This window comes from Dryobates pubescens, chromosome 5 (assembly GCF_014839835.1).
Source record: "Dryobates pubescens isolate bDryPub1 chromosome 5, bDryPub1.pri, whole genome shotgun sequence".
Lineage (NCBI taxonomy): Eukaryota > Metazoa > Chordata > Aves > Piciformes > Picidae > Dryobates > Dryobates pubescens.
The window spans coordinates 4,313,563-4,328,591 of NC_071616.1; the positions used below are offsets into that span (position 1 = coordinate 4,313,563).

At 46.1% G+C, this 15,029-nt stretch overlaps 1 protein-coding gene across 1 annotated transcript in view; it reads left to right on the top strand.

Annotated features, from left to right (window-relative positions):
• The first annotated feature begins 1,739 nt into the window (after nt 1-1,739).
• LRP4 (LDL receptor related protein 4) overlaps nt 1,740-15,029 on the top strand; it is a 91,715-nt gene continuing 78,425 nt past the window's right edge. Inside the window, exon 1 of the mRNA XM_054161462.1 lies at nt 1,740-1,923. Within this exon, the coding sequence (XP_054017437.1) occupies nt 1,839-1,923 (85 nt within the window). The 5' untranslated portion in view covers nt 1,740-1,838. The remainder of the gene's footprint in view (nt 1,924-15,029) is intronic.

The window sequence follows — 15,029 nt, forward strand, 5'->3', positions numbered from 1 at the left end:
GGATATAGTAAGGGTACGGCATACTAGCCAGTGAGTCCCCAGGTTAGAGTGGGAGGTTCTCAGTCTCTCCCCTAACTACAACCAACTGTTCTCAACTCTTCCACTTCAGTCATCTTAAACTCTTGAAGTTTATTCCTTTACAGTAATTGCATATTCTTTCCATGCCTCATTCTGTCACTGCTTCTGAGCCACTGTTAGCATAGATAGGGTTTTTAATCTCTCTGTTTAAATCAATCCCTCTTGGCTACCCCTGTTCGCTGCTATTCTTTTGCAACTTGTACACCTTACCTGTCACATATGTAGAATTCAGTGCCATAATCTACGTGCTATTTCACTCCTGCTTTGTAAAATGGATCTGTTCATATTTTGAAGCCACGATTCTGCATATCAAGCAACAAGTTTGCATTTTTTAAATTTTAGGGGTCATACATTGTAAATGTACGCATTGTTTGCTGCTTATTGTTTCTTACAGTGTTCTGGCTCTTGGGAGTTCTCCGTGAAGCTCTGTATTGGGCTAACTTTTTTCTTTACATTGAGCTCAGTTTGTCAAGACTCAGTCCCTGTTCTAATTGTATGTTGACAGTTTTAATAATATCCCTTGTCTTCACATTTTACACTTAACTAATAGGAGTGGCAGGATTGTTTCAGTCACATTCTGTTCTGTTTCCTTGCTCTTGTGATTCCTTTAAAGAGAGGATTAATTGAAGCTTCCTCTGAATTCATCTATATGAAGATTTTGAATAAGACCATTCTCATCACTGGCCCTTTGGTGTCATTTGGACAAAATTCTCTTTCCCCCCTATAGTCCAGGATTTGGACTATCTGCCTCAGTTTTTCCATTCAAGTTAATACTTTCAGATCAGCTGAAATTAATTAGCAACAGTTTCTTGCATTGCCAAGCCTATGTATAGAATGTAAGATCATGACACTAAGGATCATAAAACTGGCTGTAACGATGACATCCAGCAAAATCCTATCTGATTTTAAATGCAGCACAGAGAACAGGAGACGCCAAGTGTTAATGTCTACTCCTACGAGCAACGACTCTCGTTCTATTTTTAGGGTATCCTGGATTGATACGTGATCAGCTGTCTCCGGACACTGCCATTGTAACACCAAATAGCACCACGCTTGTCAGTGAGCGGAAGGAAAAGTCGGACACTTCTCTCAAATACCAGTAGGTATGCTGGGCAAAGGGTGCGTGAACGAGGTACTGAGACGCTTTCAGCCTCCGAAGGGTGTTTGACAAACGAGGATGAGACAGGGAGAAAGACTCCGCTCTTTATCTGGGGTACGGCCAGCTGGCGCAAGCCGCGAAGCGGTGGCAATTCATGGGAGGATACTAGGCTGCGCTGGGCAGCCGAGAGCCCGCAGCGATGCTTCTTGGCGGCGCTGCGGGATTTGGGACAGCTACAGCCACGAGCACCGGGGCCGTTTGGGGAAAGACTTCCGAGCCCGCAGTAAAGAGGGGCCGGGGGCGCGCCCAGGGGTATCGCCACGGTGCTGGCCCGTGGCTTCAGAGAATGGTGAAGGCGGAGGGTTTCGGGGGGGGTGGGGGTGTGTGTCTCCCTGTGAAGCTGCAGCCCCGAGACCGGCTCGGCCACGCCGAAACTTTGCGAAGTGCCTCGACGCTGGGGGGGAGCGGGGCGGGGGCTGCCCCGGCGGGGCTCCTCCTCCGGGGCCGGGCCTGGGCCGGGCGGAGCGAGCCCCCAGCCCCCGGAGCTGCCGCGGCTGTGGAGGGAGCGAGCGAGCGGCGGTCGGGCTGGGGTGCTGCGCGCAGAGAGAGCCCGGGACGTCGCTGCGGGCAGCCCGGTCGCAGGGCCGGGGTACTGCCAACCATGAGGCGGCGCGGCGAGAGCTGTCTCTCGTCCGCGCCTCCACAGCTCCTGCTGCTGCTGCTGGGAGCGCTGCTCCGCGCCAGAGGTAAGCGGCTGCCGCGGCGCGTTCTGCCCCGCGGCGGGGCGGAGGGCCCGGCCGCCGTCCCGGGCTCCGTGGCGGAGATCCTTGCCCAGGCGGGAAGCCGTCCCCTGCCGCGCCGCTCACCTGCCCGCGCCCGTCGGGCGGGGAGTCTCGCCCTGCCCTGCCGCGGGACAAAGGTCCGTGCCCCGTCCCGCGCCTGCACGCAGCGTTCTTGCTTTGCCCGTGCCCTGGCCCGGAGCCGGCGGGGACCCCCCACAGGCCGAAGCGCGGGTCCCGAGGCAGCGCTGCCCCGGCCGGGCGGCACGGAGAACCCTCGCCGCCCACGCGGCCGCTGCCTTCCACGGAAGTTTGGCGGCGGCGAGCGCGGGCTTTGTTCCCGCGGTGCGAACGGCGGGCCGGGCTAGGGCGGGCGCGCAGGTTGCCTCGGAGGCTGCCGTGCCCGGCGTGTCGGGACAGCCGCCGCTCCGGAGCAGGAATGCAGCCGCGCACCCGCCACGACGGGCCCCTTAAAGGTACAGCCCGGCCCTGTGGCAGTGCCCCGGGCTACCCTACCTACCTGGCCTCGGCGGGGATCGACCGGTGGTCTCCCCATAGTGTGCTGTCGGAGTGGGGCCAGGGCAGGAGAGGTACCGAAAGTAGCGGCGAGAGTAGGGGTTCTCTGTGGTCTTAGCGAGCAGAGAGGCAGTGCCATGAAGTCTCGCCGGTGAAAACTTATCACTGTGGTTGCTCTATCAACTGCAAAACAATTACTGTTTCTTCATCCTGGGCGGTAGTGCTTTATTTTTCAAGTGCGCCCGGTGGAGGAGAAAACATTTAAACGCTCCACGGAATTGTTTATAAAGAGTTGGAAGTCTTTTGGGGGAGGGGTATAGAGAGGACATCCGTACCTCATTTCTCTCTCTTCACTCCTTGGGCAGCTGCCGTATAATTTCACCCATCCGTTTTCTCCTGTGCTACTCTGAAATTACAGGAAGCATTTGCAGTAGTGCTGCTGACCTCCTTCATTCTACAAGTATTTTCTCTGGGGCAAAATCATAGAGTTTGAGTTTCAAATAATATTATTTCTCTTCTAACAAGAAACCTAATTGCAGGCAGCTTTGACGAAGGTGCTGAACTAGCTTGGAAGACTGAGTAGAGCCTTGCAGTTGTGTCAGGAAATCTGCTTTTCAGAACTCAGAAATACTCTTAAGTTCCCAGCTGCCACACGGATACTTAGCCGCAGTCTCGGAGTGAGAAGGCTCTAAAGCATAGATCTTAGTGTAGGTGCAGATCTGGATGTGTTTTATTTTGGCTGTTACCCAGGTGCTCCTAGTTAATGTGTCTGGGTTGTTAACAGCCATGTGGGGGATGTCTGATTGTAAAGCGTGGGCTTGCTTGTAGGTGGCTGTGCCTTGATGTCCCCTGGGTGCCTTTTTTTTTTGATAGTTTGTCTCTTTTTCAAGTACTTTTTCCAGTAGTGCACTTTGCTGTATCCTCTCGTCAAATGAATGCGAGTTTAAAATAGGATGTGCCAGCTGCTTCCAGAAGTGCTCTTTCCTTCATGGGAAGATGTGCTTTGCAATAAGAACACAGTTCCTCAGCATTTTTTAATTTCATTTTTGAGGCAAATGTCAGGATGGAGATGGCAGAGAAGATTCCAAAGTAAATGATAAGTTGATGTTCCTCCTCATAGCTAGAAATTCTTCATCGTTGCCCCCTCAGAAGTGCGTATGGGGCTGGGGTAGAGCTTAGCTGTCATAAAGCGTTCACAGCTACAGTGCTCACAGTGCCAAGCAGGTCATTGTTAGAAGCCCTTGGTAATTTACCAGTGTGCCGCAGTAGAGGAGCTGGTAAAGCAAACAAGGTTTGCAAGGCTGACCTTTGACCACCTTCTGGCAGATAGTGGCAGTTAAAACTGGAAAAGCCTGTGCCAAGGGGAAAAAAAAAAAAGGAAAACCCCAAACGGGCTGCAAGCATCTGGAGCACTTGGAAAAGTGCATTTTTGGGTAAAAATGGATATAGAGAAATTAAAGCTAATAGTACGTGCTGCTGGTGTGCAGTGATGAAGAAGGGCTTGATGTTACAATGATCAGTGTTAGCATAAATGCAGAATGCCACAGAACCTGTCTGGGTGATCTGCTTGCCATTCTGGCTTCTGGAGCTCCCGACATTGAAATGCATGGCTAATGTCAGAGCAAACATCTCAAACATCTGCACTATGTTTCAGAGGGGCAAACCTGACTGTGATGCCTCTGCAAAAGGATAGTTTGCTGTGGGAATTGTGACCTCCCCTGTGTGTGCTTGGGGTTGCTATTGGTTCTACAGCTCTCAGTCAAGTGCAAAAAGCTCCTTTTCCTGTCAGCTCGGAGCTGATACTGTTCTTTGCCTGGGTGTGCTGATAGTGGCTGGGTTTGCTGTTGATCATGTTGGATGGTATTCACAGAGGTGATGACTTACAGTATCACTAAGGTTGGAAGAGACCTCAAAGATCATCGAGTTATGACTTTCTTATTGTAAAAGTGGTGATGGCGCCGAGTAACATCTCCACTCATCTAAACGGAAGAGGAAGATGCTGCAGGAGACTGACAAGTGGTGGTGTTGTGTTTTGGGGGGTTTTTAACTTTTTGTTTCTATTTTTTTTTTCCCCCCCAACAATTCTATGTCTACCAAAACATGGTAGCATGAATGGAAGAGCATAAATCTTCCAGGATGAAGTTGACATAATGAATTTACTTAGTGCAGAGAAGCAATTTTCTTTTCTTCTTCCAAAAGCTTTTGGTGGCGCGCTGTAGCGCTGCTTTCTGCAGTAGGGAATCCCTTCTTGTGTCCTGGGAGTGTGGGTGTGTGCAGCAACCAAATTAATAGGTGCTTAATTTCATAAAGTACTTGCATTTCCAGAGTGTCTTGTGAACCTTGAGGAGGGATGTTCTGCTCACCTAGGCCACAGAATGGCATTGCAGAAAAGGTGGAGCTGTCTCTCTGCGTGGCGTCCTTCCTTGTTACAAAGAAAAAGTGGTTAGATACAAACACGATCCTCTTGTTTGTAGTTCAAGGCGGTGCTTGCTGGATGTTAACTAGAAACTGAAGTAATTTCTATTCTGGTCTTGCTCCTGCAAACCTGTAGTTCTCCAGACTGGTGAAACTGACGCTAAAAAATAATTAAACCATTAATTCTATGAGAATGATCCACAGCCTGATAGTCCTTTGGAATCTTCCTGCACTCTTGTGAAATAGGCAAATATTATCCCTGTTTTGTGTATGTGGGAAGTGAAGTAGAAATTTTCTTGCCCAAGGCCAACTCCCATTTGTCCTAGAATGCAACCTACCATTGAACACAATAGAATATGTGCTTCATAATGCTTCTAAAAGCTGATAAAGAGATGCTATCTTGAAATCCACTCAAGGTGTAAAAAGTAGGTTTTAAAAGTAAGCGCACATCCTACGCCTTCATCAAATTCCTCTGCTGCTGGTGATTTGTGGCTGTTTATCTTTTTAATAATACTGATGTGCCTCTTGCTGATGATTAAAAGATTTGTAAATGCAAAAATTCCATTTGCTCTCCACTGGTGATTTGTCAGTCAAAGTGTTAAGCACATAAGAAAAGTGGACACGTAATTTGTCTAGTCCTCTGTTATCTCCACCTTAGCTATTGGTGATGCTATCTCAAAGAACGTAAGAGTGACATACACACACACACACACACTTAAACTGACCCTTCTTAAAGATGTCTGGCTTTACCTGATGCAACATCCACAACTGGACCTCTGGCACACAGAAAACACTCTTCCATTAATTAGCACACGATATTTAGTGGCTCTCTGTGTTTCACAGAAATCACAGCAGATTGTAGTTGTCGCCCCTGAATCTAACGTGCTTGACAGGCACTTGCTTTTGCATCTGTAGTGCCTGTGGTTATTTGCTGTTATGGTTGGCATTGCTCTTTTATGGGGTTTTTCTTGTCCCCACTGTGTGAAGACTGGGCATTGTAATGCTTTTTGGATTTCTTCTTTCTATGTTATTTCCCCTGCAGATTTCCATTTCCCTGTACTAACGATAGTAACTGTATGGATCCAGGGGCTTCTGATTCCATAGGCTTGTGGTTTATTCACGCTGTATATCAGGTCCCTTTGGGACTGTTACCTTGTGAGTATTTGGCTGCCATCTTCCTGTGGGTGAGTTTGTGTTAAAGTTTTTCAGCTTTCCAGGCATTTTTTTTTTGCCTGCCCTATGCAGCCCTGCCTGTGTAGTTAGTCTGAGAAACTCTTGAGCTGCAGTCAGAATTGCTGTGAGGAGCAGAACTCCTCATCTGCAATAAGCCTAGATGAAAGGAGGCTCACTATGTAAAGGTAGGAAAATAAGTTTTGATAAAGACTTTATTGACATCAAACGAGGCTGATGTTTGTAGACTAGCCTTGCTAAATTGTAGATGACAGAAATTACTCATATCAAGGAATGATGTTTGTTTAAAAGAGAAGAAAAGGAAAAGAGAGGATTGAACAATCAGGAGCCCAATTCTGGTGGTATGAGATACATGCCTACAGCAGGATGCTTGGAGTTAGCTTGATGCTTGAAATGTAATAACAGGCGGCTTGTGTTTTTCACAAGGGTGGTCTTAGATCATTAGCTTTTTCTCTATTTAGCCACCACTCAGCAAGTCACAAACCATTAACAGGCAGTATTGTATTTGCATACTCAGTGTTTGCAGTGCAAACTGCAGTTTTGTCAAAAAGTGTATGACTGAAGACAACAAAGCCTTCTCAAGTCTTTTGGATGTTGAAATATTCACAACGAAGAAGCACCAGATTCTTCCCCAGAATGGCTGGGAAGAGAATGAAATTCACTCCCCTGTACTGTAGCGATGAGGTTGTTTAAAGAAATGCTGTCCAGCAGAGCTTCCAGGAGGGTAAGTGTTTGCCTGGAAACAGACCCCATATTCTGTTGTGTCAAGGTGAAGTTTTACTTCTGGAGTTCTGTGTACCAGACATTCTCATGCCTTCAGACAGGGGAGACCCCTTTCCTGGCTACAAGCACAGTGACTTCCTCCATATGCCCTAGCAGGGTATAGTCCTCTCTGTCTCTTTGTTACTGCCTGACAGCTCCTCCCAGCTGCTGGAGCTTTCTGTTTCTATTGCATAGCAGCAGTTCTTTAATCAGAAATCTTGTTAGTATTCAAGGATAATTGATCCGACTCTCTGGTAGGGGGTGGGGACCCAGCCTTGCATCCTTCTCCTACTTGCCACCCCCAGTTTGACCCCTGTTGTCTCTTTGTTTTCTCCTGTTAAGTTTGTGCCAGTGATGTGTGTGTGTGCTGTTTTTCCAAGCAGCCTGAAGTTGGCTGTAACCAAGAGCAGCAGTTAAATAGAGCCTGATTTCCCCGCTTCCTGGCGTTCAGTTGTTCGGCTCCATTTTCTGGTCTTCTGTGTTTTTGATTTGCAGAGAAGGAACGTACTTGGTGCCCCCGGGCATCTCTTAAACCCATTAGAACAAACTCCATTATTTAACTGTACTTAGAAATCCTCCTTCTTTAGTCCCAGCATCCATCAAAATAATGTATCCTCTGTAAGGCCCTCTGGAAAATGTTTAATAGGATCTTTTCAAACTCAAGGAGAGTTCCAGTTGGGAAGGGGGAGGGGAGAAGGCTAATGGAAGATCTGACTGTGACTTGCAGTAAGCCCGAACTTGGCCTGTGTCAGCTCTCCCTTCACCTCCATGCTGAGGGATTGCTGAACAGAGCAGATCCAACACTGGGATCAAAGCTGGAAACAAAAGGCTTTGGGAGAAAAATTTCCCGTCTGGCCAAGAGGCAGCCACACAAAGGTAGTGCATAATTTATCATTCAAGGTTTATTACTGCTGTGCTCCTTCTGGAGAGGGAAGGAAAAAAGAAGTGACTCTCCTGCTGTTTCAAAGGGGATAAGTGATGGCTTTGGAGACTTGAAGCAGGAAGGGGCTAGATATTACCATGGAAAAACTTTTTCAGTGCAGTCTGTACCCAGCTCCTCTCTTCTCAGACATGGTCAGATGTTATTTCTGTATGGGGGGGAGCCCTGTTCTTGCCTTTTGAAGTTTCAAAGAGTGAGTACTTTTAATTTATCTGGTCACTCCAAAGTCTCAATGTATGGAATGGTGCTGCTCTTGGCAAAATCGAGTTCTTTGAATTTCTGACATGTTTTCCTTACCTTAAGGATTGGTCTAAGTGCTTGTGGCTCCGTGTAACATGGAGGCGGAGGAGGCTACATTTGCCTTAAAGGATTTATAGTCTAAATTGGACATCTGACATCTGATAAGGATCATGCATGTGATAATTCTAGTGGGATAGATAAGGTCCAATATTAAAATAGCATAGCTTTCTAATTAAATTTCCTTCAGCTTTGGTCTAATGGAAAAAGCTTCTGAAAGTTTTTCATTCCGATCACTTCTTAGAACAAGGGTAGAGAGGGGTTTCTGGGTAGGAGTTGGCATCAAAGACTACTGAAAGCAGTTAACAGAGGGAATAAGGATGAGGAAGCAGATGCAAGAGTAGTGTAAACCATGAGAAGGGAAAGGAATATAGGAATACAGATATTAACAAGCAAAGATAGGCATTTTGGAAATGAGAGCCAAGAACTTGAGCTGGCAAAAGAACAGAAGGGCTGGGTGAGGAGATCCAAGTGGAGTAATTATATGGGATCTGATGGCAGAAGGAGTTGTTAATTAGGTAGTATAAAAGATGGAAGTTTTGAAAGTGAAGATTAACATTGGGATGCATTTAACTGCTGAGGCAGGGAGTGACTTACTTTAGTGATGCTTTGAAGGAGAGTGTGACAACTTATTAGGGACCCTCAACAGTAGAGTCCCTGACCTGCTCGAGTGATTTTATGAAGTACCAAGAGCTTAACAATGGAGTCCTGTCTGGAAAAGTACATGAAATGGGAGAGCAGAGCTGAAGAGAGAAGCTAGGAGGTTGGAGATCATTGCCTGGAAAAAGGGATAAAGTGAGAATAGGAGATTACTCTGGGTTTGGAGTGGAGTCTGGGTAGAGAAGCAGAAAATAACACCTTTCCTGGAAAGGGAGGTTCTCTTCACCGCTAAGAATTGCTCTGTGAAGGATTGAGTCACTAGTGAAAACTGTTAAAACATAAACATGTCATGTTCTCAGCCTCTTTCTCTGAAGGGCTCATAAGAAGCATTGTGTGACCATGCAAGAAGGTTAGAGGGAAATACACACTCTGCTCCGGTAGCCTGAATCTCCAGCTCTGTTGGTTCATTTGACTTGGTGACAACTGATAAGTGCCTGGGAGAGGTTCTTGCCTGAGGTGCAGCCATTCACTGCAGCAGAACCGTGTCTCTTGGGATCTAGGATTAGAAGAAAATAAAGACACACCTTTGCTTTTTTGCTTTGTGTTCCCACCCAATGTTACTTCTGAATTTCCATAACTGCTGAACAGTCAAATCCTTTCTTTACAACTTTGAGGGCAGGGGGAAAAAAATAAGAAGTCTCAGGATTGTCATTTCCTGCTTCTCTTTCAAGCTCCTGAGGACAAACCAGGGGGTGGGATAATTCTCTGAATTAAACCTGCATTCGTTAAGAGGAAGCCAGCTTTACTGCTGTCCTTTCTTTGTGATTCAGAGTTTGCAACTTCTTCAGGCTTGACAAATTTAGGAAATGAGGTTTTTCAGGCCTCAGAGGTTATGTTCTTCTCACTGTGATTTTTGAAGCCTGTTACTCTTGAAAAGCCTGAATTGAGTTTCTTATGGCTGGAGGATGTGCCCCTAATTTGTACAGCCTTTCCAAAAGGGGCCTCATCACTGTTGTACCTATTAGGATGATGGGGGAAAAAAAAAGGGTCTGCCTGTGAGAGAGGACTGGAGAGTTTGTGGCATGGGAAAGGGAAAGAGATGGGAAGCTGCCATTCTGGAAGCTTTAATAGCCGAGAGGCAGGTGAGGACAGTCCTTGGCAAACAGGGATGCTAGTGGACTATCTGCATTTTTGTCATGGGTCTTAAATGGAAGTACTCAGTATTTAAATCTTGTAAAGCATGATAGGAGAGTAAGTGGGGGACTGGTCCAGGCACCCTGATAAGGACACTAGTCATTGCCTTGCAAACACTTATTGAAGTCTAATACAAGGAAAGAGCAGACTGAATTGAGAGCTGTATCCATGTTGAGTCAAAGTGGTGAAGGGATATTTCTTGGGCATGGATTTCGGAAGAGGCAAGGACTGAACTGGGCTGGTGGGTGAGGTTTTGGCCCTTTGCTATCTTTGCTAGGCCTTAGGGAAGGCTGCCCCTGGGTCTGATTTCTTTCTTTTACCAGTGAAGAGCAGCTGCAAGAGTGTTGACTCATGAACCACTGATTCCTGAGTGGTTAAGATGTCTCCACCGCAAGGGTGGTAACATCATGCGTTCCAGTTTGAACTGTCACTGCTCATGAATCAACACTGTCTATAGGCCTTTATTCACTGCATTTTTGAGTGTAGGGAAGAATTGAGACCTGCAGTCAGCATTATGTTAAAGAGTAGAAAGTTTTTAAGGTTTTGGGGCATTTGTTGGGTGGTGTTTTTTTCAGACCCAGGGTTCTTTTATCTGTGGAGCAGGTGGATCTCTTGCCAGTGCCTCAGCTCCCCTGGAAGGGTAGATTTGTCATCCTTGACAATTACTTAACGTAATTTCTGCTACCATTACTCAAGCAGGGAACAACTTTGTTGATCCTTGCCTACTGCAGCCTTCCATTACGGGCTTCTTGGGATTGTTTAGCCTGGAGAAGAGGAGGCTCAGGGGAGACCTTATTGCTTTCTACAACTATCTGAAGGGTGGTTGTAGCCAGGAAGGGGTTGGTCTCTTCTCCCAGGCAAGTAGCACCAGAACAAGAGGACACAGTCTCAAGCTGCACCAGGGGAAGTTTAGGCTGGAGGTGAGGAGAAAGTTCTTCATGGAGAGAGTTGTTAGCCATTGGAATGGGCTGCTCAGGAAGGTGGTGGAGTGGCCATCCCTGGAGGTGTTCAAGAGGGGATTGGATGTGGCACTTGGTGCCATGGTTTAGTAGTCATGAGGTGTTGGGTGACAGGTTGGACTTGATAGAATAGAATAAACCAGGTTGGAAGAGACCTTCAAGGTCATAGTGTCCAACCTATCATCCAACACCACCTAATCAACTAAACTATGCAACCAAACATCCTGTCAAGCCTCATCCTGAACTGACTGATGATCTTTGAGGTCTCTTCCAACCTTATTGATTCTATGATTCTTTGGCTTGAAACAGCTCATCCAATCGCAAGGAAAGCTCATTTTTCTCTGAGGTTTCTCTTGTCTGTGACCTGCCTCCTGTGAACTGGCAGATGAGGAGTTGTCATCTTCTGTTGCTCTTAGTGAGAATTCCAGACTGGAACAAATAGAAAATATGGTGTTTTTTTCATACTTCCTTTCTTTCTCGTTACAGTTAGTTCTTCACCCACAAGTCTTCAGAAGTCTGGGAGCAAACATTTGGTCTGGGAAGGAGTATCTAAAAAAACCAAACCAAACCAGAAAGGGTAATTACTGCAATACTCTGTAGTGTCCCTTTTTTTTTTTTGGTTGATTGTCCTGGAGAAGCAAACTCTTGATGACAGTAATACATATGCTGGAGGAAAAAGAGAAGGTCAGATGATTACTTTCTGAGCAATGACTGATGAGCAGGTTTTGTGCTGCAGATGCTTTGGAACAGACCGGCAAGGAAGAGGGAGCGGCAGGCGCTTGCCTACTTTAAACGCTCGGTAAAACCCCCTGTTTAGCTTAATTGGGTATGTGAGGCCACATCTAACACAGAGTATAGAACTAATGGGAATACAGGCAAATTAAACCTATGTACAATCCATCAATTGTAGGATAAAAATAAACAGTGCTCAAGCAGAAGCCTTCGAGCAAGGAAGGGAGTGAGGCAGAGATGACATCTTTGGTATGTGCATCTTGACTTACCCACTCAGGCGAAACAGCCTCTGAGCTCACGCTTCCCATTAAGTGATTGGGACAGCTGCCAAAACACCTATGTTTGCTAGCTCATATGCTGCAGTGCATTGGTCCTGGAGGTTAGTCTGGGAAAGGCATGCAGTGGTATCTGGGTTGTTTGGGGCTTTTTCTTGAACAGCGTCATAACAACATGCTCTGCATCCTCTGTGTCAAGATCTTAAAATTGATGTGGTGGTGATGCTAAAACTGTTATGAGGGAAGAGGGCCATCAGAGTTATTCTGCAGAAGACCAAATGTGCCTAGGGGGCCAGCTTTTCTGACCTTGCAGGCTGCATACCAAAGTCTGGAAGTTGTGTGCTGTGTGGCTCTGTGCCTTTTAGAGATGAGCAGAAGGGGAGTGGTGCATTGCCCTCTACAACTGCCTGAAAGGTGGTTGTAGCTAGGAAGGGGTTGGTCTCTTCTCCCAGGCAACCAGCACCAGAACAAGGGGACACAGTCTCAAGCTGTGCCAGGGGAAGTTTAGGCTGGAGGTGAGGAGAAAGTTCTTCACTGAGAGAGTTGTTAGCCATTGGAATGTGCTGCTCAGGGAGGTGGTGGAGTCACCATCCCTGGAGGTGTTCAAGAGGGGATTGGATGTGGCACTTGGTGCCATGGTCTAGTCATGAGGTCTGTGGTGACAGGTTGGACTCAATGATCTTTGATGTCTCTTCCAACCTTGGTGATACTGTGATAGGAGGAAAATGACAGTAACTCCATAACTCTTGCAGGATGGGGCTGGACTGAGGTGAGTGTACAGCAAGGTCCCTCTATAGCCCTGGAGTAACCAGTATCAGGAGCCCTTACATGCCTAAGGCTCTGTGGTGGCTATGTGATGGCCCTAGCAAGTAAGACATGTTTCAACTACTTAAATCATGAGAACTGCATGCAACACTGAGTTTTTCCTGCCATAGTGTTTGATGGGAAATGAAACATTTGTGCAAAGACATGATGGAACTATATCTATGAAATGTATGTATTGATGACTACAGAGAAGAACTGGAAGGATTTCTATTGCTGATCTTTGCCTAAAATGGCTTGATTTCTGTTCTATCTCAGCTGAAGCAGCAAATGCCATGGCTTAGTCATGAGGTCTGTGGTGACAGGTTGGACTTGATGATCTTTGAGGTCTCTTCCAACCTTGGTGATTCTGTGAAAAGCTGTCTCCACCTAAAAGTACTAGAGAACTATAGACTGAAACCAAATGAAAATGCTGCCCAGTCCTATGAAAACATTGGTTTGGGGATTTGGCACTCTTTTTGAAGCTCATGAAGCAAATAATCCAAAATCCATCTGTTTGAGAAGCCAGTTTGAATCTAAGTGAGAACACAAGTTTCTGTAACAAAAAGAAATGGTCCAAACCTATTAGCCAGCTAGACTACCACAGGTTAGTGTGCAGAGTTGTGCTGGCAGATGGTACCAAATGAAATGTGCAAAATCAAGTCTGACTCTTGCCAAGTGCTGAACCAGCATGCGCAACTTTGAGCTGGATGCAGGGAGAACACCGTTAACAGCCCATGTATGGGGAAAAAGTAAAAGGAGAGACTGAGAGGGAAATCTTCTAATCCTGTGAATCAAATGGAAAATATTAAAAGAGCAATAAAATGCTTATCTTCCTAACCCCCCCCCACATTACTACTTTGGAATGTTTTAATTTCTAGTATTAGACTCCATGCCATGTTCCCTTCTCTCAAAACCTCTCTGAAGCCTGGCACTTTGTTGTTGTATCTTCTGGGTGAAACTGAAGTGTGCTGTCTCGTACATGTGGGTAACACTTGCAGAGCTTGCTTTGCCAACAGAAGTGTCTTTGAATTGACTGTGATGGGATGTGGGACAAATTCTGATGCAAGATGAGGTTCTTTGTAAGTGCAGATTTTGAGGAGAACTTCTCTAAAACGTCTGGTAAATTGTGTTTTGTTGTTGCTGCTGTGAACTGGCTCCTTCCTTTCTGTGGCCCACTGCTGTATGGTCAGTGCTTGAAAATGAAATGCCCTCCATCTGGTTATGAAGTTTGCTTTATCCTTGGAGACTTGAACTGCTGTCTTAATGTTCAGTCTGTCCCTGATTAGCACCCACTTGCCTTCCTAGAGATCCATGTCTTTTGCAAAGACATTAGAAAGAAAATACTTATGGATCATGAATTGTGTTTTTCCTGTCCTCTATTACTTCATTTCTATCAACTTAGTCCTCTCTTCCTGTTTAAACTTTGTAAAGTAAATATATGACTTAGGACAGTTAAACAGTGGGCAGGACACTGGGATGTGGCTTGCCTGGAACACAATCAGTGGCTTCTTCTAGGTGACATAAGGGATGTAACTGCAAATGACTTTTAAAGGCATGTTAGTGATCTGGGGTAGGGTTTGGTGTAATTTTGCTTTATGGTAATATAAACCCCATGTTTTGGCATATCAGAACAAGGGGAATTTTTGTTCCTTTTGCTTTCAGTAATCTTGATACCTCTGAGAGAGACCTTTTTTTAATGGGGATGCTGGGATGTTACTGCTGAGGATTCTTCTCTGCTTGTGATACATAGCATCTAGCTGCAGGGCTTCCTTGACCAACAGGATGTGGTCTCCTGTTAGGCCTAGTGTAGTTTAACTGTAGGCTGCCCCACAAGGGTGGTCTCACCCACTCCTCCCTTTGACAGGTCTGTGTATGTGTCTGCTGGATGAATATCTTCAACTTGATCTGTCCCAGAGCTGGCACACAAAATAGCAAAAACAGTGACACCACAGGTTGTGTGGTGCTTAGGAAAACTGCTCTTCAGTGAGGTGATTAGTATAGACCTGATGGAAGGAGGCAAGAGCAACTGGGCTCTCTGTCCCTGGCTTGCTGCTTTTTCACTTGGTGTTAACAGTAATTTGGAATGACTTTCCCTGGAAAAAAGAGATGAGAATTTAAGCCCAAGATGGAGTTTCTGTGATTCATGCAAGTGTAGGTTTCTTTATTGTATTGTACTTGTACTACAGTCTTTGTGCCGCATTAGAGTCCAAGTGTGCTGAAAGATCAATCTATAGATGTTGCAACTAGCGTAGTACTTTGCCTTTCGTGGTGGAAACTTCAATTCTTCAAGACTGGAAGCAAAGACTTTTGTGTTTTACTTGGGCTAAGGGATTGTTTAGCCTGGAGGAGAGGAGGCTCAGGGGAGACCTTATTGCTTTCTACAACTAC